Raw genomic sequence first — 26,435 nt, forward strand, 5'->3', positions numbered from 1 at the left:
ACTATCAGCCCAAGTGAGCGTGAACATTATTTCCCAGCTTCACAGCCCGTGTTTAAAAAGCACCAGGGCAGTGGAGAAACAATTTATGTGATGTAGGAATAAAGGGAGCTGACAGCATCCCCTTTCGAGTGTCATGATAAATCTAAATATTGGATATTCCAAGTCAGTCACTTCATTATGTCAGTAATTGCCTGAAATGTCATTTTGATTTTCTCTGTCTTCATTAATATTGCAGCTCTTCACTGGTTCTTTGAGATGGTTCACTCGAATACTGCACATTTACAGAACAGGATCTAGAAGTCTCTGGGGAGAACTTAAAAAATTGTGACTAAGAGCAGATTAAATTGCACCTTGTGCCTGAAAGAGGCTCTTTGGAGGAAGCACTCAGTGCAGTTCCCAGCATGATAATGTCCCTGGGAGCTCAGGTGCAGTCTCCTGCTGGCTGCCAAAGCACTGATGTTAAACCAGAGGTTTCCCCATCCGCTGGCAGCTGCTCCCAAGGAGCTGCAGGCAGAGCCTCCAGAAATGGGAAGCTGAGGAAACACCACAGTGCAAACAAATCCAGGGCTTCAAAGTTCAGCAATCAGCTCAAGCAGAGGTCTTTCAGCCTGCTTGCTCCAAACACCTCCTCCTTCCCAGGCCTGGGAAGTGGCTTCTTGTCACTGTGATATTTTCTAAAAAATCCCTTCACCAGGATTTCTTCTCCTGGGAAGCTGAGAAGCTTCAGCTTCTCCCCGTTTTGCTACTTGAGAATGTGATTTGGAGATTGTTTTCCAACATGCGAATTGTTTTAATTTAATGACCAATCATGGTCCAGCTGTGTCGAGGCTCCGAGGAGTCACGAGTTTTTATTATCCATTCTTGTTAAGCCTTCTGATGTATCTTTTCTCTATAGTTTAGTATAGTTTTAGTAGAGCATTCTTTAATATAAAATAAAATAATAAATCAGCCTTCTGAGAACATGGAATCAGATCCATCTCTTCCCTCACAAACACCACAGCTTCTCCCCTGCCTCAAAGCACTGCTGCATCCCTAAACATGGCAAATCCCACCTGCTGCATCCTGGCCATGCTCCAGGAGCCTCCTGGCACCTCACCTCACTGCTCCAGCTCTCGGGGTGCCTCAACAGCACTGCCGGGCTCTGCACCTGGGCTGGTTTATTTTAAAATAAACTTTACTGGGGTGCTGCTCTGCACGCACACGGAACACGGCATCATCTCTGCCTGAGCTGCCCTCCCGCTGCTCAGCTGGCAGAGCTGCTCCACGCTGGCACCTTCAGCCACCCCTAAACCCCTTGTGCCTTAACCCCAAACCTGGCTTTCCCTTCCCCAAACAGCAGTGAGATGCTCGAGCCACAGAATTTCCAGCTCCAGCCTCTCTGCTCACTCCGCGCTGTGAAGAAGAAACGGAAGCGCAAATCAAAGCTCCCAAACGGCTGCCACGGCAGGAACTGGGTGTGCCTTCCCAAAAACACCACTTTTCCTGCAATGCAGTGTCCCAAAGAGGGACAGCAGTGGCCCCCCAGAGGATTTGATGTGGAGGTGGGGTGGAAGTACCCGAGGTGTCACCGGGATGTCCCCGCAGCCACCCGGCTGCTGGAGGACCCCCTCTCTCAGGATGCCTCCATCACTGGGGCCACCTTGGAAGAGCCAACAAGGACCACTGTCACAGTCACATCTTCTGGAAAAATCCCTTGGCCCAGGATTTCTCTCCTGGGAAGCTGAGAAGCCTCAGAGAAAAAGGAAAACAATATTGTCTCATTTGCTTCTCCTGTGTTTTGCTGCTTTGGAATGTGGCTGGAGATTGTTTATCCAGCAGGTGATTGTTTCATTGGTTTCATGTGAATTGTTCTGACTCAATGGCCAATCAGGGTCAAGCTCTCTGGAAAGAGTAATGAGTGTTCATTATTATCTTTTTTAGCCTTCTGTAAGTATCCTTTCTGTATTCTTTAGTATAGTTTAGTATTCTTAAATATAATACAGTATCATAAAATAATAAATTAACCTTCTGAGAACATGGAGTCAGATGCCTTCCTTCCTTCATCTGGGAATCCCAATACAATGGACCACCACCAAACACACATCCCAAAAACCACTCCTGGGATCCCCTTTGGCCAAGCACGTGGCTCAACAGCACCCCTCACACCAAAAAATCCAGCGTCTCCTGCTTCCCCAGCCTCCTTTCTGCTCCGTAAAAAAAGCACTGCTAGAAATGCACCTTTCCTCCTCATTATTGCCTCTTGGCCAGGGCTTTACAATAAGTAGGATTCAAAAGGAAAAAATTACAAGTTAATCCTGATTTTTTTTTTTTATTTTATTCCCACCCCCATATTGGCGTGAGCCATACCCAAATCATAATTCCCAAAAATAACAAATTGCAGAACAGGGTAATCAGAAGTAAATTGATATTGATAAATAAGCTTTTCTCCCGTGCGGTAGGTGGTTTATTTTAATCTAATGAGTTTTATATTTTCTGAGCTTTCAGATTCCATGATGAAGAGCCATCCGCGCTAGAATTACAAAGCACTTTGAAATATTGTAATTTTATGGCTCATTTTGTCAGGACTCTTGAAAATGAGATTTGTTCCCAGTGAAAAAATTTGCCCCCTTCTTTTTTTTTTTTAATTTTTTTTGCTCTCTATTCCCTGCAGCGAAAGGAAATAAAATTTCCCTGTTAAATAAATACAGGCCAGGATATTGGTTTGCACAGGGGAGGGGGAATATGGATGCCCACAGGGAGTAAGGGGCCCAGCTGCTGGCACCTGCCACGACACCTGAGACAGTGTCTGCGGGAGAAAAGAGCATGGAAACTCCTCACTCTTCTTCCTTCACCCCAAAACCAAAGCTGAGGCTGGAGACAGGGGTGTTTGCTCCCCACAAAGATCTGCACTTCCCAGCTGGGGCACTCAAACCTTTCTTCCTCCAGGGAAAAACATCCAAAATTCCCCTCACTTCCAGCAGTTTATTTCCATTTTAAACCAAGGACAGGAGTGGAAGCATTTTGCTTGGTGCTTCCACACATTTGCTTTCCCACAGGAAGCAACCATTAGGTGCAGAATGACACTAAACCATCATTTCACCAAAAACCCAGGAGGAAATGTCACCTTTAAACTTCCCAGTCCTTGCAGGAAGGGTGGACCTGGGTTGGGAATAACATGGGTTGGGGAATGAATGACATGGGTTTAGAAATGAATGGTGTGGATTTGGGAATTACATGGGTTTTCCCATGAAATGGGAATGACACAGGTTTTCCAAGCCCTTGACACAAGACAATCCCAATAACCCCCCCTCTCTGCATAAGCAACACACAAATCTTTCACCACATCTCCAAAGAAAAGCCAAATAATTCATCCAACTCAACTTCTGCATCCATGGGGTACCAAAACAACACCCTGGGAACTTTGGGAAGAGAGTCCCCCACTCCCTGCTGCATCAGTCACTGCCACCCACCCCTCCAAGGTGAGGGCAGCTTCATTTTTGGGGAGAGAGAAGCAGGAATTCCCAACTTCTTCCTTTTTGAGTGGGGCAGCACTGGCTCAAGGGAGCCTCCAGCACTGGTTGCTAGTCACCCATAGGCATCACAGCAACCATTTTCCATCACAAAACCTCTCTTCAGCTGGAGCAGCAGCTCCTGAGCGAGGAGAAAGGCTGGGATGGGGCATGGAGACCAAGCCAAGAGGCTCCTGGGCTGCTCCAAAACACAGCAAAGCTGAGGAGCAGATGATGCTAATGTGGGATGAAAAGGTGGAAAAGCAGCCAACAGCAACAGAGCTTGGCTTAAAGGAGGAAGAGAGGGAAGAAAAAATGGAGGAGGGGGAGGAAGGGTGGGAATTCTTGCTCCAGGAGGAAGTGGAAGGCTGAATGCAGTGAAGTGACACACACAGTCTGGTCTCAGGAGACAGGAGCCTCTCTCCAGGCTCTTGGAAAACGTACAGGGAGGGACAAAGTGGCAAATGGAAGGTGCTGAAGGCCTGACTGCAGGGCTGCTCAGGGATGGGATGCCAGACACTTTCTTCTCGTGCCCTGCCTGGAAGGAGGCAGCAGCCTGGCTGGGCTTCCAAGCACTGCCATCCAAGGGTGCAGGAGAAGTGCCCAACATCCTCAGGCTCCCACGCAGGACCCCCAAGTGTGGCTGTGCTGCTGCCACCCAGCCCCTGCCCACGCATCCTGCGGGCTCCACCTCTGGGCTCTGCTTGGTTCAGGGGGGTTTCAAGGGAAAGAAAAGGACAAGATGTGTCTGAAGTGGGATTAAAGGGGAGGAAAAAAGTGTGTGCTGGAAGGGGCTGCCTCAGCACCTCCCTCCTTGCCACATCCAGCTGCAGCTTTCAGGGCAAGGAGCCCCTTTTTGCAGCAGGAGGGAGGCTTTGCCCCAGGGTGTCCCCCCAAAACAGCAATAAAGGAGTCAGCATCAGCCTCAAGAGCAAGGCAGCAGCCTCAGAACCACCAGCTCTTCCCAATAAGCCACCAAGCCGCATTTTGAAGCCCTGCTAAAGGAAATGGTGAGTTATTGGAGTCCATCTCCCTTGGTGAAGGCTCAGCAGACACTGCTGCAAGCCCGGGGTGCTGTGTGTGCACCTGGGATTTTATCCCAGCTCCCTGCCTCCAGCTGCCCCTAAGCTCCAGGCAGGGAGTTTGCAACACTAAAAAAAGGCAGCAGGGCCATTTTGTTCAGGCCTGTGGTAACTGGAATTTTAGATCTTAAAAACAGAGGGGAAAAAGGGATGCTTCAGAAAAAAGGCAAAAAAAATACAACAACCCCAGGAAAACCCACAAAAAACCTTCACACTGATGAACCAGAGCTGCAAAGGCTCTCAGGCCATTTCTTGCCTTGTCCAAATCAAGCAGTCCTTGCTTCTTTCACACAAAGCTCACTTAACTTCCAGCAAGAGGCACTTTGCTGCTCCAGACCTCTCCAAGGCCCGCTGGCTGCTCCAGCTGACAGAGGGAGCAGCACTGTGGGCACCCTGGGGATTGTAGGAGCAGGGAAAAAACACGGGCAGCACAGGGAAAGGAGGATGGGATCCTCGGGAGAAACCCCCTCAATCCCAAAGAGCAGCCCCGGAGAGCAGGGATGGAAGGGGAAGGCAAAGGCAGGGGTGAAGTTATTGGGATTAATGACAGCAGTTCATCACCAGTGACAGGCTTGTTCATGCGAGCCCTGCGAGACCCAGATGTGGCTGAGGGCCCTTGAAGCTGTCCAGTCCCTCTCCTACATGCCCTTTCCAAAGGTGCAGCATGCTCATTTCCATCAGGAATTTGCCCCCAGTGCCTCCTGAGCAGGACCTCTCCACTCCTGGGAGAGCAGCAGTTTTATCAAACAATTCAGGGTGATCCATGAGGCTCTGCCAGAGGTTCCAAGGCACAGCACAGCCCTCCCACACCCTGAGCAGTTCCCATGGCCAGGCAGGTCCTTGGACAGGGCTTCCAGTGGATGGTGCAGAAGTGTCACTGTGTGCCAGGAGTGCCTGGCAGGGACACCTCCCACTGTCCCAGGCTGCTCCAGCCTGGCCTTGGGCACTGCCAGGGATCCAGGGGCAGCCCCAGCTGCTCTGGGCACCCTGTGCCAGGGCCTGCCCACCCTGCCAGGGAACAATTCCTTCCCAAAATCCCATCTAATCTTCACCTTCACGGACTGAACCTCACCAGGACCCACACTGAAATGTCAAGCTGAGCACAGCTCATGGGTAAATGCTGCCCCAACCCCTGGCAAGATCCAGGATATCTGCAAGATTTGGGTCCTAACCATTGGAATTCCCAGTTTCTCCCCGTTTCAGATGCAGAATCTACACCCTGAAATGGAGTCAGATAACAACATCAGCACAAAGGCAGGAATTTTGTAGGTTCTGGGCTACAAAACCCCCCAAAAATTCCCTATTTCTCCTGCAACATTATTAGAAGTCTTACTGGAGGAAGCAGGGAAAAAACACAGAAGTTTTAGGGTGCTCATGGAACTGTTCATGCTCCAGCTCAATTAGCCTGGCTGTGAGCAGCTGGGATATTTTACACCCTAACAAGAGGCCACAGGCCAGCCCCCTCACCAAACCAATCCCATATCCTAAAGCTTCTTAAATTCAAAAATAATCTGTGCTCCAGACCATCTGCACAGAGCATCTAAGAAACTTCATCCACAGAATCCTTTTTCAGAGGTCCTTTCACCCCCAGCTGCTGAGGGCAGGATTGCAGGGTGATTGCCCTTTTTCCTTGCAGGATTGCCCTTTTTCCTTTCACAGAGGAGCTGCCATGCCCTGGGCATCCCTCTGGAGATGATTGCAGCTGGGCAGCAGGAATGGCTCTGGTGCTGCATCCAGGTGATGTCCCTGAGAAAAGGGACAGAGGCTGGGGGCCCTCCCCAGCCTCTTCCAAACACTGTTACTCCCACTTATCACAAAAAAATATATAAATAAATAATAATAAAAAAAGAAAATAAAAGAAGGGACAACATCAATTTTTACAGTTTCCCACAAAGGCAGTGTTTTACAACTTGGTCTTTAAACATTGTATTTTTCGTGACTCCTTCTGAAACAAGAAAGCTTTGTGCTGGGGATGGAGGGAGGGAGTGGGGTGGTGAAGGAAAATGGAACTGCACAGCGATTTTCTCCTCCCCTCCTTCCCCAGGACAGGGGGGAAGGAGAGACAAAGGTAAAACTCGCTCTGCCGAAACAACCACCTGGATTTTCACAAACGCCAGCATCCCACGGGAATACTTTATCCCAGGCTCCCAGCCCCAGAAAACAAACCCCAAAAAATTAAAATTCAAACATCTCAATGCACCAGCTCTATCCCACACGCACGAAGCACGCCGGGCTCCCGCAGGATGCGCCGGGAGATCCCGGGAAGGAGCCGGGCTCGGTGCTCTGCCAGCCCCTCTGCTGCTTTTCCCCCTGCACAGGGGAAAAACCCAAACCTACAACAAAGAAAACACACCTCGGCATAGGAAACGTCCCGTTCCTGCATCCCTCTCCTCCAGCCGATGGGGAGGAGAGGCGATCTGGGGAGAGGAGAGTGGCCGGCAAGGTGAAATTTAAAGAAAATAAGGACTGCAGGTTTTGAGGGAGACCAGGAAAAGCAGCAGCGAGTAAAGAACCACAGGGGAAGAAAATAATCTAAACCCAAGTGTTTTCTCCAAAGGCTCGGGGCAAGTTTGGCGTTGGGAAAGGCTTTCCCTGCCGTTCCCGTAATGTGCGGAGGGGATTTAAAAATCCCACCGCTCGCACTGCGGCTCAGCCCCCACGGCCGGGACGAAGTTCAAACCCGGCTCATCCCAGAAACTTTGCAGCTTCCCAGCAGCCCGAACTCCAGATCCGAGCCGGGGATGGGGGCAGGACAGCGGGCACCAGCGCGCGTTCACAGCGCTCTTTTTGGGGAAAAAAAGGGGACAAAGGTTGGGCTCCCCCTCTCCGGCTGAGCGAGTCCCCCCGCCCGAAATACCAACAAGCACAGGGCTAGCCCCCAGAAAAGGACGTTTTTGGCCGAAAGCACACCGAGAAGGTGGGGAAGGGGGCCCCCGGGAAGCCCCCCGGGAAGGGCAGGGGTGATGCCCGCATCCCGCCCCTCCCGGTGGATGAACCCCGAGGAGCGGGGGAACGCGGCGGGGCATTACCTGCGGTGGATGTCTCGGAGCCCGGTGTCAGCGGCGACCCCCCATGCCCCCCCTGCGCCCTGCGTGAGCCGCGGGAGGAGGAGGAGGAGGAGGAGGAGGAAGGGGAGGGAGCGCGGGAGCCGCTGACGCGGGCGGCGCAGCGCCCCTCGCCCAGGTACCCGGGATTTCAGCGCCGGCTCCACCTCCCGACCCCTCCCTGGGCACTGCCAGCCCCCCAAAACCCCCGGCTGGCCCCCCAAACCCCGGGCTGCCCCCGCAGACAGCAGCCGCCTGCTCAAAGCCAACTTCAGCCCGAGCGGGCGCCGGGTACCGAAAGTTTAACTCCGCCTCGGTGCCTTTAATTCTCCTTTTTTTTCCCTTTTTTTTTTTTTTTGTTGCTAATATTGTTGTTTCTCTGACCTGTGCGCGGGAGCAGCTGGCAGGGCTCAGAGCACGTAAATAAATCATAGATGAGCGGGGGGAAAGCGATCCGGGCACGGCTGCCAGGAGAGCCGCACGGACCGACAGACGGACGGATAGATGGATGGAGGTTCCTGCCCAGCTGCTGCTCCCCCACTGGAATTCCCAGTTCCTGCCCCTTTTAGACGCAGAATCTACACCCTGAAGTGGAGTCAGAGGCTGCCCCGCAGCCTCGCCGCTGCCACCGAGCCCTTCTGTGTCCCCAAAGCCTGGCAGGACATTCCTGCCCCCAGCCCCAGACCTCCCTACGAGCAGCTTTTGGGAAAATGGCCAAATGCCTCTGCTTGGCCCCATTTCGTGCCGCCTTGGAAGCGACAAAGCCACCAAAAGCCACCTGCGGTGACCCCGAGCCTGACAGCCAGGGGGTGACTCTGCATTCCTGGATCCCAGGAAGGAGCAGGGCTTTGGGGCTGCGGGAGCTTCACCACCCGGCCCCATCACCACCAGCTTTGATTAAAATGCCAAATAAGCTCAGTCTATGTTGTCAAAGCCCACCCTGGAGCCTTGCCTGGGGATCATTGAGTCCCAGAATGGTTTGGGTTGGATGGGAGATCAAAAATCCTCTCATGCCATGGCCTGGGACACCTTGCACAGGACCAGGGTGCTCCAAGCCCTGTCCAGCCTGGCCTCCAGGGATGTGAGGACCCTTCCCCTCCACTCACCTCCACAGCCCTCCTGGAGCAGCAGTAGGCAAATGCCCCTGCAGCAGCAGGAGGGGGTAATTAAGCCTTTACCTCTCTTGAGCAGCTTCTTCTAATTATGCCATTAGCACAGCTCCAGAGCTGACTGGCTGGAATTGGGCTCAGCTCTGCTCCTGGTCCTCCCTGGGCTGGGGGCATTCCCCCACCAAACCTGGCCCAGCTGCAGGCACTTGGCAGCCCAGAGCCAGCCCTGGCACTCCTGCAGCTGCTTTGGGGCTGAAACCCAAAATCCCAGGCAAAGAGCTGAATGCAATGAGCTCTGTGCAGCTCATTGAGGTGCTGGCAGGTAATTTCCTCCCATCACACCTGGGCTGCCTCAGGTCCCTTCAGGAACTGGCCTTGGGGTCACCAGGAGTGCAGGTGGTACCTGGCTGGGGCTCTGAGCACCCAGCTGGGCTGAGCCACCTGCTCTGGGGAGTTTCTGTCTCCTGGGGTCTTCATCCCTTCCTTGCCCTCTTCATCCTCCCGCCGTGCTCATCCCCAAAGTCAGGGAGCTGATGAGGGGGAGAAATGCCAAAAAAGGGGAGGAACCAAAGCAAAACCACAGGTGCAGACACATCTCAGGCCCGGGTTTCTGCAGCTGCTGTGACTCTGCCCAGGTGATGTCTCACTCAGGGCCTCTCCTGATCAGCTCAGGTCAGGATTTTTATTTAGACAGGGGCACACCTCTCCTCTGCCAGCTCCCCGTGCCTTGGCTTCAAACCATGGATTTCTGCTCACATCCTGGCTGGCCTGAGGATGTTTTACATAAGCCAGTTCTAACAAAGCTGAGTTTCTCCTGGCCTGGGATTCCCAGTCCCATTCCTGATGGAATACAGGCTGCAGCCTTTCCCATCGAGGGGGAGAGGGAGGGCTGGGGGATTTCAGTTCACAAAGCACACAGGAATTCAGTATCCTGTGCTCTGCACCTCCCTGTCAGGGTTGGTTTAAATCAGGCAGGGACAGCAGTGGCTGTGTGCAGGCTGGACCTCACTGAGCTGATGTTCCCCAGCTCCTGGCTGGAGAAATCCATGGTGCTCTGAGACCCAGCCTGAGGGAGATGTGCCTTTCCACAGGCTCAGAGCTGGGAAAAAAGGGCAGCAGAAGAAAGTGATGCTTCGTGAGCAGGGAGATGCTCCTGGTTGCTCCTGGGATGACAATTAACAGCAGCCCCAAAGCAGGGAGCTGCAGGGCTGGGATAACCTCCCTGCTATCCTCCCCTAGCCTTCCTCCACAGACTCATTACAGGGAAAACTGATTTTTTTGGAGGCAGATCCCGTGACCTCCCTTCTCCATCCTGCCTGTGAGCACAGAGCAGCTCAGCAGAGCCTTTCACAGCCTCCTGGCACCACTCACTCAACCTTGAAATTGTACTGCAGGGCTTCTCCCCCTCTCATTTTCCACCCAGCCACAGAACATTCCCACATCCAGCTCTCCCCACGGTGCCTCCCTCCTCTGCCTGTGAGAGCTGGGATCACCATTTGGCTCTGAACAGATGAAACATCACACGGAAAGCAGGTGAAACATGGATATGTGCAAAATCCTGCCCTGCTAAGGCACTGAATTAACTCTGCTTGCCATGGAACCATGTTCTGCCACAGCCTCAGGGGTCTGCATGGACAACCAGCCCATGCAGTATTGTGCCATCAGTCATTTCTTCACACAGGAGTCTCCCACAAGGGTCCCTGCAAGTGCTTTCCCAAACTACCATCCTTTTTTTATTATTATTATTTTTAAATTAGACCTGTGTAAAAGTGCAGGGCCGCTTTTGTGCTCAGGAAAAAAGCATCCCCATGCCCCCTGCTCCCACTTTTTTGGGCGATTTTGTCCCCCATGACCACAAGCCCCAGGGGAATGGTGGCATCCTCCCTCTCCCACAGCTTTCCAGCAGCCCGTGGTGCAGTGTGGGTTGGGATGGTGGCAGCTCCCCACCTGCTAGCCTCTCATCCAAGCCACACAATTAATTTGTAGAGCCATCTTGGAGTTTTCTTTTCAACCACCTGTGCTGTGGCTGACAGTGAGCTGGCTTTTCCGGTGTGAAATTAATTTCCAGGTCCATTTCACACAGAATTTTAGGGCCAATATTAGGATCACGCTGTTTGTTTAGGAATTGATGAGTGAAGGAGGCTGGTGAGAAAGCCAAGCAAAGTTGAGGGATTGCTGGAATTCTCTCTCTGAAGAAGAAAAGAAGAAAAGAAGAAAAGCACTGAAAGAGCAGCTGGGTTTGTTCTTGTTTTTTTTGGTTTTTTTTTTTGGTTTTTTTTTTTTTGGTTTTTTTTTGTTTTGTTTTTGTTTTTTGTTGTTTGGGGTTTGGTTTTGGGGTTTTTTTTTGTTTTTTGGTTTGTTTTTTTTTCCCTTTAGAAATACAGAAGTACAGTGTTTTAAATTGCATCTCTGTAAGGTGATCTTATGGAGACAGCAGGAGGGGCAGAAACTGGGCTCACCTTTTCAGCACAGACCCAATTCTGTGGGGATTCCTCAGGGATCTTCCAGCTTGTGCTTCCAGCTGGCTCCAGGTGAGCTGCCCCTGGGCCAAGCATTCCTGTGGTGATACCACATGGCAGGAGGGATCAAGGCGATTTTGGTGAGCCCCAAAAAGCCTTGCAGGACCTGGCTGGAGCTCTGCACTCTGCAGAGCCCAAAGCAGCCTGCTTGCAGAATTGTCCCTGTGCAGCCCCAGGTGGGACCAGAAGGAGCTGTCCCCTCTTAGGGGCACTGAGAGCACCCTGCAGCCCCAGGCTGGGCTTGTTGGGGCCACAATGGGTTAATGAGGGTAAAAACACCCCTTTGGAGCAGCTCCCTGTGCAGCTGGAAGCACCTTTCACTCAGCCCTTGTGATTTCCTATAAACCTGGAGAGGGTCAGTGATGGTCCAGGTGAGGGGACAGCTGTGGGACCACCCTGAGTCCCTCCGTGCCACACACCTGAGGCACCTTTCCCCTCCTAGCTCTGAGCCCTGCTTGGGATTTTTCCCTCCCCTCTTGAGGTTTATTCTTTCTTCCTCAGCAGAGGAAAAGGTGCCATCTACAGGCACAGAGAATCCATGAACGCACAGCACAGCCTTGCCCGTGTCCCCTGTCCCCATTCCCTGGTGGGCCACCTTCCCTGCAGCGTGCCCTTCGAGCTGCTTGGTCCCTGTTTGGGGTCAGGGAGCAGCAGAGGGCTGTGCCAGGTGGAGGATGAGCTCCCTGCTGGCCAGCCCTGGGCTTAGACCTGTGTTTAACCTTGCTGCTAAAGCAGTGGAATACAAGAGAAAAACCCGAGGGAAGGTGACCACCCCTCTGCACAGCCTGGGGGGGACAGCAAAAGGGGACACAAAGGAGCTTTGGGGGGCTCCTGTGCTGCTCACCTTCCAGGGTCACAGCTTCCAGCCCCGTGGGTCTCACACTGACACCGTGCTCCTCTTCTGCCTTGCTCTGCTCTCATTTTAACCCATTTTAAAGTCGCCTCTCGTTTAACCCATTTTGCTCAGATGATTTTCCTGTAACCCATTTTGGCCTTTGTGATTTCAGGAGGCAGGCCAGGAAAATAAGAAGCTGCAGGAAGGCAAATAATACAGGATAAATTGTCCCTCGTGTGAGTGGGGGACAGGGGTGACAGTAGCAAGGGGGACTCCTGAACTGCTGGAAGGATGGCGAGTGCTTGAGAAGGCTGACCTAGAACAGAGGCTGGACAGAACTAAAGAATAAAGCAGGGATTTATTAAAGGGATCTCCTCAATGGATCCACCTTGGGCAGCACCAGAGCCCAGCCAGGGCTGCACCCAACGTGAACCAAAATGGTCACAAAATGGACACCCAGTCACGGGGTCTGTCACTTTGATCAGTTCTGCTCCATTTGCATATTGCAGTTCATTGTCCAATTCCAGCTTTAGCCCATGCAGTCCCATCCTGCTTGTTTTTTTCTCTCCAGCCCACGTTGTTTGTGCTCTTGGGCTGGGATTTGGATCATTTGTCCTTGGTCCCCAGCTAGAGCAGGAATTGTTTTGTCTCCCTGCTCTGTGCAGAGAGCTCACCATCCCCTAATGTGAAGTCCAGACCCACACACCAAAGCAGCACAGAATCTGAAAAATAGAAAAGCTAAACCTGAGGCATCAGGAGGAACCAGTGGAACCACCACCAGCCCGTGGTGCTGTTGAAGACTCAAGGTTGCCCCCAGGAAAAGAGGAAAGCTCTGCCCAGGCCAGGCAGGTGGGATCACTCCTCTGACAGAGCCACAGAGCCACTCCTGCTTTAAAAACCCTCCTCAGCTCCCAAATGCTTCATTCCTGAGGCATTTGTCACAGCAGCTCCATCCCACCCTGCTGGCGGGGTCACAAAATCCGGGATGGAAGAAGAGCTGGGAAAGGGGTCCGGGTGCCCCATCCATCAGCAGGGGGATGGCACAGGGATGGCTGGCACAGCTCTGCCCAGCCTGCTCCAGGAATTCACACCCAGCTCCTGCACTCCCCCGCCCTGGCGTGATGAATTAGGAGGAAAAGTTTCTCATCTCAGTTTGTTCTCGCAGCGCCGTCCAACAGAGCACAAGGCTGTCTAATCAGGAGCTACAGTCCTTCACCATCTGTTTGGAGCCTAATTACAAATGCAGAAAAATAATGTGCTTTACAATTGCACCAGTAAATGCTGTAAATGATTTAAATGCATGCATATGTTCCCTGCAGAATTCAGCATGCATCTGCGACTTCTTCTGCTCACATTAGGCACACAAATCAAGGGAAAAAATACCCAGATCTGATGAACAGCATGTCCCTAGGATGGTGATTTTTATCCCTTTTTTTTTTCCCCCTGCTGGAATGGCAAACAGGGCTTTTTTGTAACAATTCATCCAGCAGCGTTTTCTTTGCTTCCATTTTAAAAACTGTTTATCACTGCTGTGTAAATATAGTACAAATTACTCCATAAAACACGGAAAAGGAGAACAGCAGCCGGGCAAGCCTGCAGCTGGCTGGCGAGGTTTCAAAGGCAGGCTTTGTGGTTTTCCTCTGGGGCACCCGTGGAGGGGCAGGATCAGCTCGGCTCCTCTGCTGAGGCTGGTGGCCCTTCCCCAGCCCCCAGTGGCCACTCGTGTTTCATGGAAGCACAGGATGGTTTGGGTTGGAAGGGGCCTCAGAGATGGAACCCCATCGTGCTCCTGCTGCTCTTTGGCCACCACCAAGGTGCTGCTGAGGTGGTCTCAGGGGTGCTTCCACCTCGCAGGGGTCACAGCACTGCAGCAAAGCCTCTGCCAGCAAAGGCAGAGAGAGGGGACAGCATTCCTACCTGGGGGCACTGCACTGAGGGAGGGCAGCCCAGGCCAGGCTTTGGAGAAAGCCACTCGCAACTGATGTGAGTATAGCTCACGTGACAAAATAACCAAAATTCCCTTTTCTCCTCCAGCACGTTTGTTTGCTTCAAAGCCCCCAACACTGAACCTGCTCCAGCTCTGCAGCAGGGAGGGGGGGCTGGCACCACAGAGGTGACAGGGACAAAACCAGGCTCAGTCGGTCTCCTTTGAGCAGAAGCTGCAGCAGATGCGCCTCCTCCACTCTGTGCCCTTTCATCCCTTCCTGCTCCCTTGCACCCTGCTGCCTTTGCTGCTGTGCTTTGCCAGCTCCCAGCTCCCTTTTTCCCTCAGCCAGCTGGGCTGGACTCCAAAGGCTGCTGGAAAAGGCGTGGTGGGGCAGGCACAGCATCCCCTCTGTGCTGGGCTGCCAGGCCCGGGGCTCTGCAAACCCTGGTGCTGGGCACCACCCAGGGATTTGTGGACTCGGTTTCACATCCTGGGCTCACCCTCGGGAATTCTGCAATGCCTGCATGGCTCCTTTCACACCCCCAGAGGAGAGGGAGATACTTCCCTGGGAAAAGCACGTGGTCCTTCCCATGCCAGCCAGATCAGCACCCACCCTCCTGAGCTGGGAGATGGGCAAACAGCCCTGCTGGCTGAGTGTTGCTTTGCTCTTTTAAGTTTTTTAAAATTTTCTGATGTTTACATTCTTGTAACTAATTTTCTTATGCAGGTTTTTGTAAATAATTATTGTTTTACATTCTTTTTGGGAAGAAGGAAAATTCAATGAACTGTTGGTTTGTCTAGTGTTATTGGAGTAGTACTGTTATCCTCCAATGTACTGTCATTTTTGAAAATCTATAGATGTTGAAATAAAAAATTAAACTTCCCTTCTTTTTACCTTCAAAGTCTGCATCATTTTATTTTGTGTCCTGTAGCAACAGCTGAGGGGATGGTGGTGGGCACAGAAACAACATCTGGGAGTGCATTTTTAGGGAGGTGAGGGACACAGACAGACCCAGCTCAGCTCCAGCCCTGGGTGTCTCTCTGGAACTCAGGAGCCCCAGCTCTGGGGAGCAGCTCCCTCTCCTGAAGCTCTTGGAGAACTGGAAGGCAGTGCAAGCTCCCAGCTAAATGTCAGGAAGCAGCTTTGGATCCCTGCAGTGCTCCTCCTGCTAGAGCATCATTCCAAGCCTTGGAACTGGGGGCCATGGCTAATTTTGCTGTCAGAGACACATTTATCCCAGGATCATGGAATAAGTTTGGCTTGGAAGGGACTGTGATGATCACCCAGCTCCAAAGCCCTGCTGCCATGGCAGGGACACCAACTCAACCCACCCAGGCACAAGAGCAGCTGCACTTTTATCTCATCCTGGATCCAGCAGCCTCATTCCACCATTTCCCTCCTCATCCCACGTTTCCTTACCTTGAGCTCCTTGGCACGGCCCACGCTGAGCAGCAGATGTGGCTTCTCCCAGGCACTGTGATTGCTGCCCTGCTGCTCTCTGCAGCTCCCTATAAATTATCCCTCCCCTTTAGCAGGGGATCACCCACAGCTCATGGCTCAGAGGCCTGGCAGCCTCCACCCCCACATCATGGCATTCCCACCAGCATTCCCTGCTTTATGCCCAGACCTGGTTCTTGCCCAATTTGCATCTCTATTGAATTTTCTCCTCGTTTATTAACCTTCCTTAGCTGCATGCCACCAAAGCCAAAGGATAAATCCTCTTTTTGCTCACTCCCTGCTGCCACAGGAATGCTCTCCACACCTCCCTGGGTGTCAGCTGGGGATGTTCCACTGGAAAAGCTCTCCAAGCAGTGATCCCAGGGCTCCTTCACTCAGCCCTTGCCAGGGATTTCTCTGAGTCTATAATCCCAGCTGGGGGAGAAGGATGGCCAGAAGGAAAAATGCAAGCTGAAACTGCATGCATCAGTGCACCTCCAAGAGAAATCATTCCAGACACCAGCAGTTGCACAGGATCAGGAATTCTCTTTATTAACAACAGCACCAGAAGTTCTCCCTCCAGAGGAATTTGGTCTGTAACAAGGAGAGGAGGAGCAGAGATGCAAAGCAGTAAAAAATCAAGCCAAATCTCATAACTCCTTGGATTGAGGGGGAAATGCACAGGTTGAAGACAGTCCCACTGAAGGCCACAAAGGGAATTTCTGGTTGCCAGCACCAGGTTGGGTTGGGCTTTTTGAGCAACTGCTGCATTATTCCAGCACCAAGGAGGGGATGGGAGCACTGACCCCCAGGAGGGGCTCCCAGCACCCCAACCTCAGCCCCTGGGTGGGCTTCACCTGGGTCAAGGCAGTCCCTGGCCAAGTGCTGGAGGCCAAAGGGCTCCAAACCCACCAAAGGAACAGGATTAAGAGCCCACATTCCATAAAGCTGCTCCTCACTGCTGCACACCCCACTTGTGTCTGGATTTCACATTGAAATAAAAATCAGCCATCAAGCAAAGCTCTGCATGTGTGCATTGCCCAGGGGCCCAAACTAAACACTGCTCTAGGGAAGGATTTATGTAAAAACCCAGTGTCCACATGGCACCCTGGGGCAGGAGCCAGCATGGATCCTGTGCTCTCCCCACATCCAGCAGCTCCACCACCACGTGGGCAAGCAGGAGGTGCTGAGAGAGCACCCCAGGAATGGAGCATCTGCTCCTCAGCCAGCCTTAAAGGAATCCATTTCCACAGACAGCACCTCTGAGGCATCACTGCACTGCCAAGCTCTGCCTCTGCACCCTTGCTGATCAGTTCACCTCCTCTAGACCATAAATCCAGCCAATTTGAGAAAATAAATACAATAATCGGATTTAGTCCAGGCTGTGCTGGCATATGGGAGTTTAAATGACTTTAAAAGCCAGTTGTCTCTGGGTGGGCCATATTTTTGGGTGTCACAGTAGCTCACCCCTCTGAAAACATCTGGAGGCCATATGGTGCCTGTCTACAAGAATTAACCAGATTTCTGCTGTGCACCTCACACCAGGGCCTCTCTCACACCCCTCCTTGGCTTTCACAGAGCTCTCTGAACACAGACTGAAGAAAAACCTCTGGTTAGGCTCACTCAGCATTTCACTTGCCTTGGGTGTCACAACACAGTCACAGCAGGAAAAATGTTCCTCTCAGCTTGGCCAGGGAATAGTCCCCAACACTGGTAGCACCATGCTAGGAGTAGATGATCCCTCAGTTCAATTTTACATGGAAAAATTAAAGCAAGCAAAATTCCAAGTGGAGCATTTTCCCTTAAATATACTATTTTTTTTGTGCAATGATTATATGAAATCTGTGCAAAACTGTACCCCAATCCCTGGGGCAGCTGCTACTCATTCCCTAAGTTGTGAGAAGGTGCTCCAGGGCTCAAATCCCTTTTTAGTTCAACACCACCATCAGAGCTGAGTGAGGGGTGAACCCTCCCTGAGACCACCCAACCCCTGAAGGGCTGAACTCGTAACAGTGCAGCAGCAAAACCCAAGGTGGCCCCAAAAGTCCTGGGTTCAGCATAAAACCACTGGCACATGGGTGAGGGATGGTATCCCTGTGTCCCTGAGCTCCCTGAGGAGGATGAGGCTGTTTTGGTCCCTGCTCCATTAAACTGGGGAGTGACAATGCCTGACAGAACCTTCCCAAGCACAGGGGATGCCCCTTCCCAGAAGGGAAACTTTCCCTCTGCATCCCTCCTGGATGCAGCTACCCCCCTGCCCAGACAGGCAGGCTGCCTCAAAACCACAGGATACCTGACTTTTTTGGGAAAAAAACCCCAACCCTAAACACCCAACAGCAGCACCACAAACTGAGGCCATCCTCCTCCTGCAGCTGCCCCCTCTACACGAGGTGCACCACGAAGACAGCACAGGCAGAGCCCAGAGCCAGCCCCAGCACGAGGTAAAACGACATCACCACCCCTGCTGCCTCAGCCAGCTCCTTGGGCACGATTTTGGGGCCGTAGACCATGACCAGCGTGCCCAGGTAGCCGTTGCTGAGCCCCAGCAGTGCTGTGAACACCACGGGGTAGATGTCCCTGTTGAACACCACGGTTCGGATGTGAGCCCGGGGCTGGTAGTTGCTGAGGATGAAGAGAGGGAGGAAGATGGTTCTGAGGAGGACAAGGGCAGGCAGCAGTTTGCTCTTGGGGCCAGGCACCTGGATCCAGGCAGTGACCTGCCTCCCACACCAGTCAGCAAAGTTGTACAGGAGGAAACAGGTGAGTGGTGTGAAGTACTTGGTGCTCCACGGGCTTCCCGAGGACTTGCTGACAGACTCGATGTTGGAGGAGAGGGAAGGGAAGATGATGATGGAGATGAAGAAGACGTAGAAGAGGCAGAAGCCGAGGAGGGCAGTCTTCTGCAGGATGGGGCGCAGCGGGGGGATGCCAGCACTTCTTGTGAGGATGGAGGAGCTCACGGTGCCTCCTGGATCTGTCTCATCCTCCATAGAGCTGTCGGGGGGCACGGTGACCAGAGAGGGGATCTCCTTCTGCCTGCTCAGGTAATACCTGGACAAAGACACAGAGGGAAGCATGAGGGGAATGCAACTGAGGTTTGGAGAGGGCAGGAAAGAAGTTGGAAAGGCACAGGTATGCCTGCTGGACCCAGCAACTGCACCACCAACCTCATAGAGAGAGGTGACCCCTGCACACCCACCGCCCCCTCAGAGTTCACAGAGGGGACCCTCCTGCATGCAGGCCCTTGGGGGCTCTGGGGGTACAAGCACCAACCAGACCAGTGGGTCACACACATCCAAGTGGCAGACAGCACACGGGGACACTCCTGGCTGCCTGCCTCCGGGTGAGGGCTCTCTGCTGACTCCACACATTTTGGGAGCACCAGCACTGGGGGCCCTGGGAAAGCTTGGCAGAAACTCAGCTCTGGGCTGAAACTCAGTTTCAGCCTGTGGTTTCGGTGAAAGGGGAAGCGCGGCTGGCGGCTGTGACAGGGCAGGGAGCAGCACGGCCAATGTCCCATGGATCCCCCAGCAATCCCACTGCCAACCCCCTGTGGGACGGCCCGGCAGGCTGGCACACACCTGGAGTACTCCAGCCTGGGCAGGAGCAGGTACACCACGATGCAGATGACGATGAAGATGTCAGCAGTGAGGAAGTAGGCCAGGGCGCTGTCAGTGACATCGGCCGCCGCTGCCAGGTCGATCACAGAGGCCACGGCGCTGATGGTGCCACCCATGGCCTGGCCTAACACAGGTGGGCACAGTGAGGGACAGAGAACAAGAGGGGCAGCACAGCAGCTCCTCTTCTGACATGCCCAGCTCCCTAGGGAACACTGCCCCACGCCCGGCTCGGGGTGCAGCTGCACAAACAACCTCCTCTGCATCTCCCCAGCTCAGGTCCCTGTGGGGCTGCCCCACGGCCCAGGTGCCACCCTGCACCCCCTTCCACACAGCACACAGGGCTTGCAGGTCCCCACTCCTGCAGGAAAAGCCCAAACTCTTCCCCAAAGCCTAAACTTGGCTTTCCACCAGCACACATAATCAGCCTGTCTTCTGCACTCCCCCAGATGGGAATTCAAGGCAGCAGCAGCAGGAATGCCACTTCAGGGATGTGGTGCTTTCCTTGTCTGAGATAAACTCATTAAAAACACTCCTGTCTCGGCCCCAGGAAAAACGTCACCATCCTGATTTTTCCCCCCTTCTCCTCTTAGTTTGTCAAGCATTCCACAGCACATTTATAATGTTAGCAGTGCTCCAGGGAGCTCATCACTCACGGCTCCCAACCTGCCCCTCATCACTCATGGAAATGCTGATCAGAAAGGAGCAGGCAAGGCAGAGCTGCAGATCCCTCTGCTGGAAATGGCAGGGCAGGGGATGTCATCTCCTTCCCTCCTTGCTCCCTGCACCCAGCAACGCTCCAGGGTCACTTCATGGCTATTTACAGAAACCAAAGCTCATGTGACCCAGCAAGTTTCTCCTTCAGCAACTTCCCTTTATCATTAGGGCAAAGTGAAGCTTCCACAACAACCCCCACACGACCAAACCCCCAGAGAAAACCACGGAGCCGAGCAGGGAAAGTCCAAGAGCACGATCCCAGTGGGATGAGCCAACCTGAGAGCAGAGCCTGCAGGTTCCTCATGGGGAAGCAGCTGCTGAGGCCGAAGATGCTGCTGGAGAAGACGGTGGAGGCACTGCTGACCACGGCCACGCAGCCCACTGTGAGGGTGAAGAAGGGCGTGGTCCAGGTGGAGGTGTCCACCTTCACCAGCACCGTGATCACCAGGAACACAGCCAGCATGACAAAGAGGGAGGACAGGATCCTCACGCTGGCAGCAACCCTGGGGACAAGGGGAAGAAGTCACTGCTGTGCTTCAAACCACAACGTGGAGGTTCAGCACAGGAGGAGGGCAACTCCTGTTCTGGCAGGAGGGGCAAAGAAAATAAAGAGAGGTGGGAGGAGATGTGTCACCATGATATTTTTATGAAAATCCTTTGCTAGGATTTTTCTCTTATTCTAGCTGAGAAGCCTCAGACATGTAAACAATAACTATCTGATGGCTGTGGAATGTGGTCTGGAGGTTGTTTACCAACAGGTGCATCTTTCATTGGTCCATGTGAATTGTTTTTACTTCATGACCAACCATGGTCCAGCTGTGTCGACTCTCTGAGCAGTCACAGGTTTTTGTTATTCATTCCATTTCATTCCTTTCTAGCTTTCTGATGGATCCTTTATTATTTTTAGTACAGTTTTAGTATAGCATTTTAACATAATATAATATCATAATATAATAATTCAGCCTTCTGAAACACGGAGTCAAGATTCTCATCTCTTCCCTCGTCTGGGACCCTCGAACACAACCACAGAGATGAGGAAGCAGTGGGGCAGGGAGCTGGAATCTGGAGATTAGCCATGCAAACCCACGCCTGCAAGCATGCAGGAGTTTGTGGTGGGTCAGGAAGGGTACAAATGAACGCAGGAGGCTGTCTGAGATTTAAGGCAAGCTTGCAACAAGGTGCAGCTGGCCCATTTGTATCCCAGTTCAAGGGCTGGTAAGGCCAGGGCAAGGTGTTGGATGAGCCTAACTTTTGTCAACCCCGATGACAACAAAGGTATTTTTAAGAGGGAAGACTGTTTCCAAGCAATTAACCAAGGAATTCATTAGGAATTTATTTACTCAAGCCAACTGCACCTCTGGGGCAAGGTGCTTCTCCCACTTCATCTCAGCCAGGGTCAAGGAGGGGAATTTTAGCTGCACAGGGAGGCTGAGCTCAGGACGCCCTGTGGTCTCCCCTGAGCTGGGAAGCTGCAAAGGAGACAGGAGCAAAGCCAGGGAGAAACACCGCTCGGGCACTTGGGATCAGAGCAACACTTACTTGTTGACAAGCAAGAAGTTTCCAATCAGGCACAGCACTGAGGGTATGGTGGAAGCAATGGAGATGTAACTCTCAAAATAGTCCTGCCAGGAAAAAAAAAAAAAAAAAAAAAAAAAAAAAAAAAAAAAGTAAAAAACATTTGTAGGGGGAACAACACTTGAATTTCAGGTCTGGACTATGACCCAACAGGGAGTTATGGTGTCTGCCTTGTTGCTTTGTAGCCCATGTTGCAAATTGCTCAGGGCAATGGGAATTCTGGGATTTGCCCTCCACAGCCCTGGGCTATTTCAGGAAATCAGGGACATAAATACAGAAGGAAAATATAAGCAGTGAAAAAAATAGCTGCCATGGTGCTGTGCACCATCAAAGTGTGTCTGCACCCTCTCCTCCCCTCGAGGGGCTTAATCCCATTTTTTTGCTGCAGGATTCTCAGCCAGCAGGCAGGATGATGCACACAAAGAAGAGGATGACCTACATGTCCACCCCTATCACAACAGGTTTTCATTTTCTGCACTTATCCAGCTCCAGAGATAGGGTCTCATCACATCCAACCAGGAGAAGGCACTTGGCAGGTTTTCTCTGCACAGTTTATTATTTTTTTACAGCTTTGCATCATTTTTAATCAGTTTACAAGCACGTTCATCTCCTCTTCCCTATCAGGAGCTTCACTGGAAGCAACAGGAAATCTAATAATCACTCCTAGAGGGTCCAGATAGGCAGAGACTTAAATGCCTGTGCTTATGGCATCAGCTCAGCCAAGCAGGAGGCTCAGAGCTCTGTGGCCACAAGATGAATCAGGAGAAAAGACAAAGCAAAACAAAAAGCTGGCTGCTAAAACTGCAGCTTATTTACCCACCTACTTAAAACAAACCTCCAAACCATCCTGGGGATACTCAGTAAACTTGCTTAAAAAGTTAATTTGCTTCTGGGGAGGAAAAATGACTTTCTAATGCTTTGCACCAAGCAGAAGTGTACTCAAAGTACATCCCAGGGAAATATTCATCCATTCCAAGCAAACGGGCTCACAGCAGCAGTGAGGAGAGAATTGGGCAAGTACTTAAGAGCCCCTGCACCACATTTTTAATGCAGCAGCAGGATGGTGGGTGGCAAATTTAATCCATGTCTGGGCCAGTGGAAAAGATCAGGTTCCATACCCCTCTCTCCTGCTTGCTAGGTTTTAATCCATGTCCAATGGCACCTTGTCTCCCTCCTGGGGTTTTCCCACCCTTCACAGATAAGCTTTCATTTTTGGCACTGCAGGATATACCTAAGTTCTTCTCCCTTTCTGCTGAGCCCTTAAAACAAACCCCAAAGCAAACCTGACATCCTCCTCCCACATCCAGGTCTGATGGGGGAAAGTGTCAAGTGTCATCCCACAGCCACAGAGCTGAGGCACATAATGGAAGTGTTTAACCCCACATTAACTTCAAACACGCTGCCACCACGCCTTAGAAAGCCCCAAACCAGAACAAAGCACTGTGGTGGCAAACCCAACACCAGATGCTTTTGCAAAGGAGTTCCTATTCTGCTCCTGCCAGGCTGGGAAAGGAATCCAGGTCTGTGAAGGTGCTGGAGTGCTCCTGAGCACAGGGCACGACATGAGGAGCAGTGGAAAGGCTGGAGCCAGGAGGTGCATCCTTCCAGAGCCCAGCTCTGTGCTCAGGTGAACCCTCCTGCTGCAGCAGCAGGGCACAAACTGGGCTGACTGGTCTGAGGCTGCTCACACTGGACTGCCACAGAACAGCTTTTCCCTGGAGAGAGGAAAAGGCGTCGCTCCGTGGCCACACAGAAGAGCAGAAACACCTTTTCAGCAAAGAAATGGCTGATGCAGCCAGGAGCACAGCTGTGCCAGCAAACACCTACCTTAACACACTTTACTTAAACCCAGCTCTTCTCAAGAGGATCAGCACGATGTAGAGGCAGTGAGGAACATGTGGGATGCAGGGAATATGAGAGAACACCACACCATGTGGTGACAAAACACCTTTCACCCCTCTCTGAGCACCCTCACAGGCACAGACACAGATAATTTTGGTCTTCAGGCAGTGCAGCAGCTTGGGCACCTCAGTTTAATTCAGTTTCTTGCTTTACAGCAGCACACCTGTAGCACCCTGCTCTAAGCACTTCCCTTCCTCCCCATCAAAAAAGCAGCTGACACTTAACAGCTATGAAAATTAAAAGAGTAGAGTGAGAAATTGGAGGTGAAACACAGGCATCACACGTGGCCCTGTGTTTATATAAAAACAAAAAGTGCCCAAACCACCTGAACAAGCTCTGCCATGAGAGCAGGATGTGACACAGCCTCATGGCTCCAAAACTTTTTCAACAAAGCCACAAAGAAACAAACCCACAGTTCAGTCAGGGAGGCCCAGGGAAATAATGCTGCTGTGGCAGGAGGAGCAGGAGAAAGCAGCCTTTCTGGGGACAGAAAGAGGCCATTAACCTGCCAGCCCAAGGCTGCCACATCCATCACCCCATGACAAGCTCCTTGCTCCATATGCCAAAGCCAGATGTTGATCACTGCAGGGAGATATTCGTGGCACACCTGCCACATCACAAAGGACACAAAAAAGACAACCACAAAGACACCTTGCACTGTAGAAACTGCCCTATGAAAGGCTAAGCCCTATTTTTTTTTAGGTTCACCTTAACACTTAGCAGTTCAAATACAGGTAAAAGGCCACAAAATGATTCGAAGCATCTTCCCTGCAACGATTTGTAAATAAATACCATATAAACATTTGCAGCAGGGGAGACCCTAAAGGATGTTCACATACCTTCTGGGGAAGTGGAGGGGGAAAATGAAGGAAAGGAAGGAAAGGAAAGGAAGGAGACCAGGTTATTTTTTCTGCCTCCAAAGCAGCACTCACCCGCAGGTCTGAGGCCGCCTGCCCCGCCGGGCCGGGCTCATCCGAGCAGTTCTGCAGCTTGTACCTCCAGTAGTGCTTGGCCGTGATGAAGAAATTCCAGGGCAGGAGGGAGCCGATGCCCAGGAGGAAAAATATCAGGTAGGCCCCATGGCAGCGGTCCCTCGGCTTCTGGCGGCTGTATGCACTCCCCACGGCGTCCTCCAGCAGGGGCTCCTGCTCCGGGGCAGGGCTGCCGGCTGCCGGGAGCATCGTGCTGGGGAAAACAACCAGGACAGTGTCACAGGCTGTGCCTCCAGCAAACCATGGAATCTCAGAGTGGCTTGGGTCGGAAGGCACCTCGAAGCCTGCAAGCCTGCTGCCATGGGCAGGGCCACTAGCCCAGGTGGCTCCAAGCCCTGTCCAGGGACATTGGGGAGTAATCCCAACCTCCCTGTCCATGGGCAGGGACACCCAGGCTGCTCCAAGCCCTGTCCAGGGACACCGAGGAGTCATTCCAACCTCCCTGTCCAGGGACACCTTCCACTATCCCAGGCTGCTCCAAGCCCTGTCCAGGTCAACCTTGGACATTTCCAGGGATCCAGGGCAGCCCCGGCTCCTCTGGGTGCCAGGGCCTCAGCAGCCAAACACCGGAGGAGTGAGCCAGGGATGGGAAGGGACCGAGACTCAGCAGGTGCCACCCACAATTAATAATTAACCTGTGCCCTGGGACTTGCAGGAGCAGCAAATCTCGTGTCACGCTCCAAAGCGCACCCAAAGCAGCAGCGCCGCGGGGCCCGGCAGAGCACGGCGCCAACCCGCAGGAACGCGGCCGGGCTTTGGGACAGCGCCTGGAAACCGCTCCAGCACCAGGAGTGCTCCCAGCCCGGCCGAACGCTCACGGACACACACGGCATCGCTGGGAGCAGGAAAACCACCCGCACCGGCACCCACCCGCGGCCGGCGGAAATGGCGGAAACCGCGGGTTTTGTAAACAAACGGGGGATTTCGGCAGCGGGGAGCGCCGCTCCTTCCCTCCCACACTCCCTCCCTCCCTCCCCACAGCTCCCGCTCCACCCGCGCGGCCCCGCTCCGGCCCCGCACACCGCGGCACTCACGGGGATCGATCCCGCCCGGCCCGGCCGCCGCCGCCTCAGGGCTGCGGCCCCGCCCCGCCCCGCCCTTCAGGGCAAGGCCACGCCCACCCGCCGCGGAGCCACGCCCCCGCCGCTATTGACCACGCCCCCACAGGGATTGGCCACGCCCCAAAGGATAGACCACACCTCCACCGGGATTGGCCACGCCCCACCGGGATTGATCACGCCCCCCACAATCTGTAGTGGGTGGGTCATGCTTGGCCACGCCCACATCGTGTTGGCCACGCCCCTCAGCCACGCCCCTCCGTCCCAAATTCTGCCCCGCTCAGGTGAGAGCTCACCTGTGCCGGATCTGGCATCCCCAGCACGGGAACGAGCTCCAGAGGAGCCCAAGGAGCTGCTCCAGGGATGGAGAGCCCTGTGTGCAGCCAGGCTGGGAGAGCTGGGGGGCACCTGGAGAAGGGAGAGCTCCGGGAGAGCTCAGAGCCTTTTCCAGGGCTTAAAGGGGCTCCAGGAGAGCTCAGAGCCCTTCTCGGTGCCTGAAGGGGCTCCAGGAGAGCTCAGAGCCCTTTTCTGTGCCTAAAGGGGCTCCAGGAGAGCTCAGAGCCTTCTCCAGTTCCTAAAGGGGCTCCAGGGAGAGCTCAGAGCCCTTTTATGTGCCTAGAGGGGCTCCAGGAGAGCTGGAAGAGGACTTGGGATAAGGGATTCCAGGACAGGACACAGGGAATGGCTCCCACAGCCAGAGAGCGGGGATGGATGGGATATTGGGAAGGAGTTGTTCCCTGGGAGGCTCTGGCACAGGGTGCCCAGAGAAGCTGTGGTTGCTCCATCCCAGGAAGTGCCCAAACCCAAGCTGGAAAAGGCTCTGAGCACCCTGGAAGGTGTCCCTGCCCCTGGCAAGGGGAAGCAACAAGGTGATCCTAAAGGCCTCTCCTTCTAACCCAAATTATTTCATTATTCTGTGGAAATCAGTGCTAATCACAGCCCTGCTCACCACACAGCAGTAAGAAAAGCTTTTGCCCGGGCTTGATTTTTGTCAGAAGTCACCAAAACACCACCTTGGGGGATGGGCAGGATGAGCTCCTCCTTTACTCCCTGTGCTTCCCCACCAGCACAAATTCCACTGCAAAGTCCTCGATTCCCCCAAACTCCACTTTGACACCACCTTGAGGGCGTG

At 53.0% G+C, this 26,435-nt stretch overlaps 2 protein-coding genes and 1 long non-coding RNA gene across 4 annotated transcripts in view; all 3 read right to left on the reverse strand.

The window, feature by feature from the left end:
• Positions 1–8,739, reverse strand: part of CDH23 (cadherin related 23) — a 190,733-nt gene extending 181,994 nt beyond the window's left edge. The window contains exon 1 of one of the 2 annotated variants that reach the window (XM_064429790.1): positions 7,600–7,734. The gene's annotated coding sequence lies outside the window, so the exon portion shown is untranslated. Of the gene's footprint in view, positions 1–7,599; positions 7,735–8,720 lie in introns of those variants that run through there. The other variant, XM_064429789.1, reaches the window with a different exon arrangement.
• Positions 8,740–10,012: 1,273 nt separating this feature from the next.
• LOC135305834 (uncharacterized) lies at positions 10,013–12,139 on the reverse strand. Its single transcript, XR_010366812.1, has 3 exons — positions 12,087–12,139; positions 11,183–11,280; positions 10,013–10,912 (listed from the first exon to the last, which is right to left on the reverse strand). It is a non-coding gene; the product is annotated as an uncharacterized LOC135305834 (long non-coding RNA).
• Positions 12,140–15,968: 3,829 nt separating this feature from the next.
• SLC29A3 (solute carrier family 29 member 3) lies at positions 15,969–25,355 on the reverse strand. Its single transcript, XM_064429792.1, has 6 exons — positions 25,280–25,355; positions 24,186–24,438; positions 21,316–21,398; positions 20,053–20,279; positions 19,024–19,186; positions 15,969–18,493 (listed from the first exon to the last, which is right to left on the reverse strand). The coding sequence occupies exons 2-6, from the start codon at positions 24,432–24,434 to the stop codon at positions 17,824–17,826; spliced, it is 1,392 nt and encodes a 463-aa protein (XP_064285862.1). The 5' UTR covers positions 24,435–24,438; positions 25,280–25,355; the 3' UTR covers positions 15,969–17,823.
• Positions 25,356–26,435: the final 1,080 nt, after the last annotated feature.

This window comes from Passer domesticus, chromosome 8 (genome assembly GCF_036417665.1).
Source record: "Passer domesticus isolate bPasDom1 chromosome 8, bPasDom1.hap1, whole genome shotgun sequence".
NCBI lineage: Eukaryota > Metazoa > Chordata > Aves > Passeriformes > Passeridae > Passer > Passer domesticus.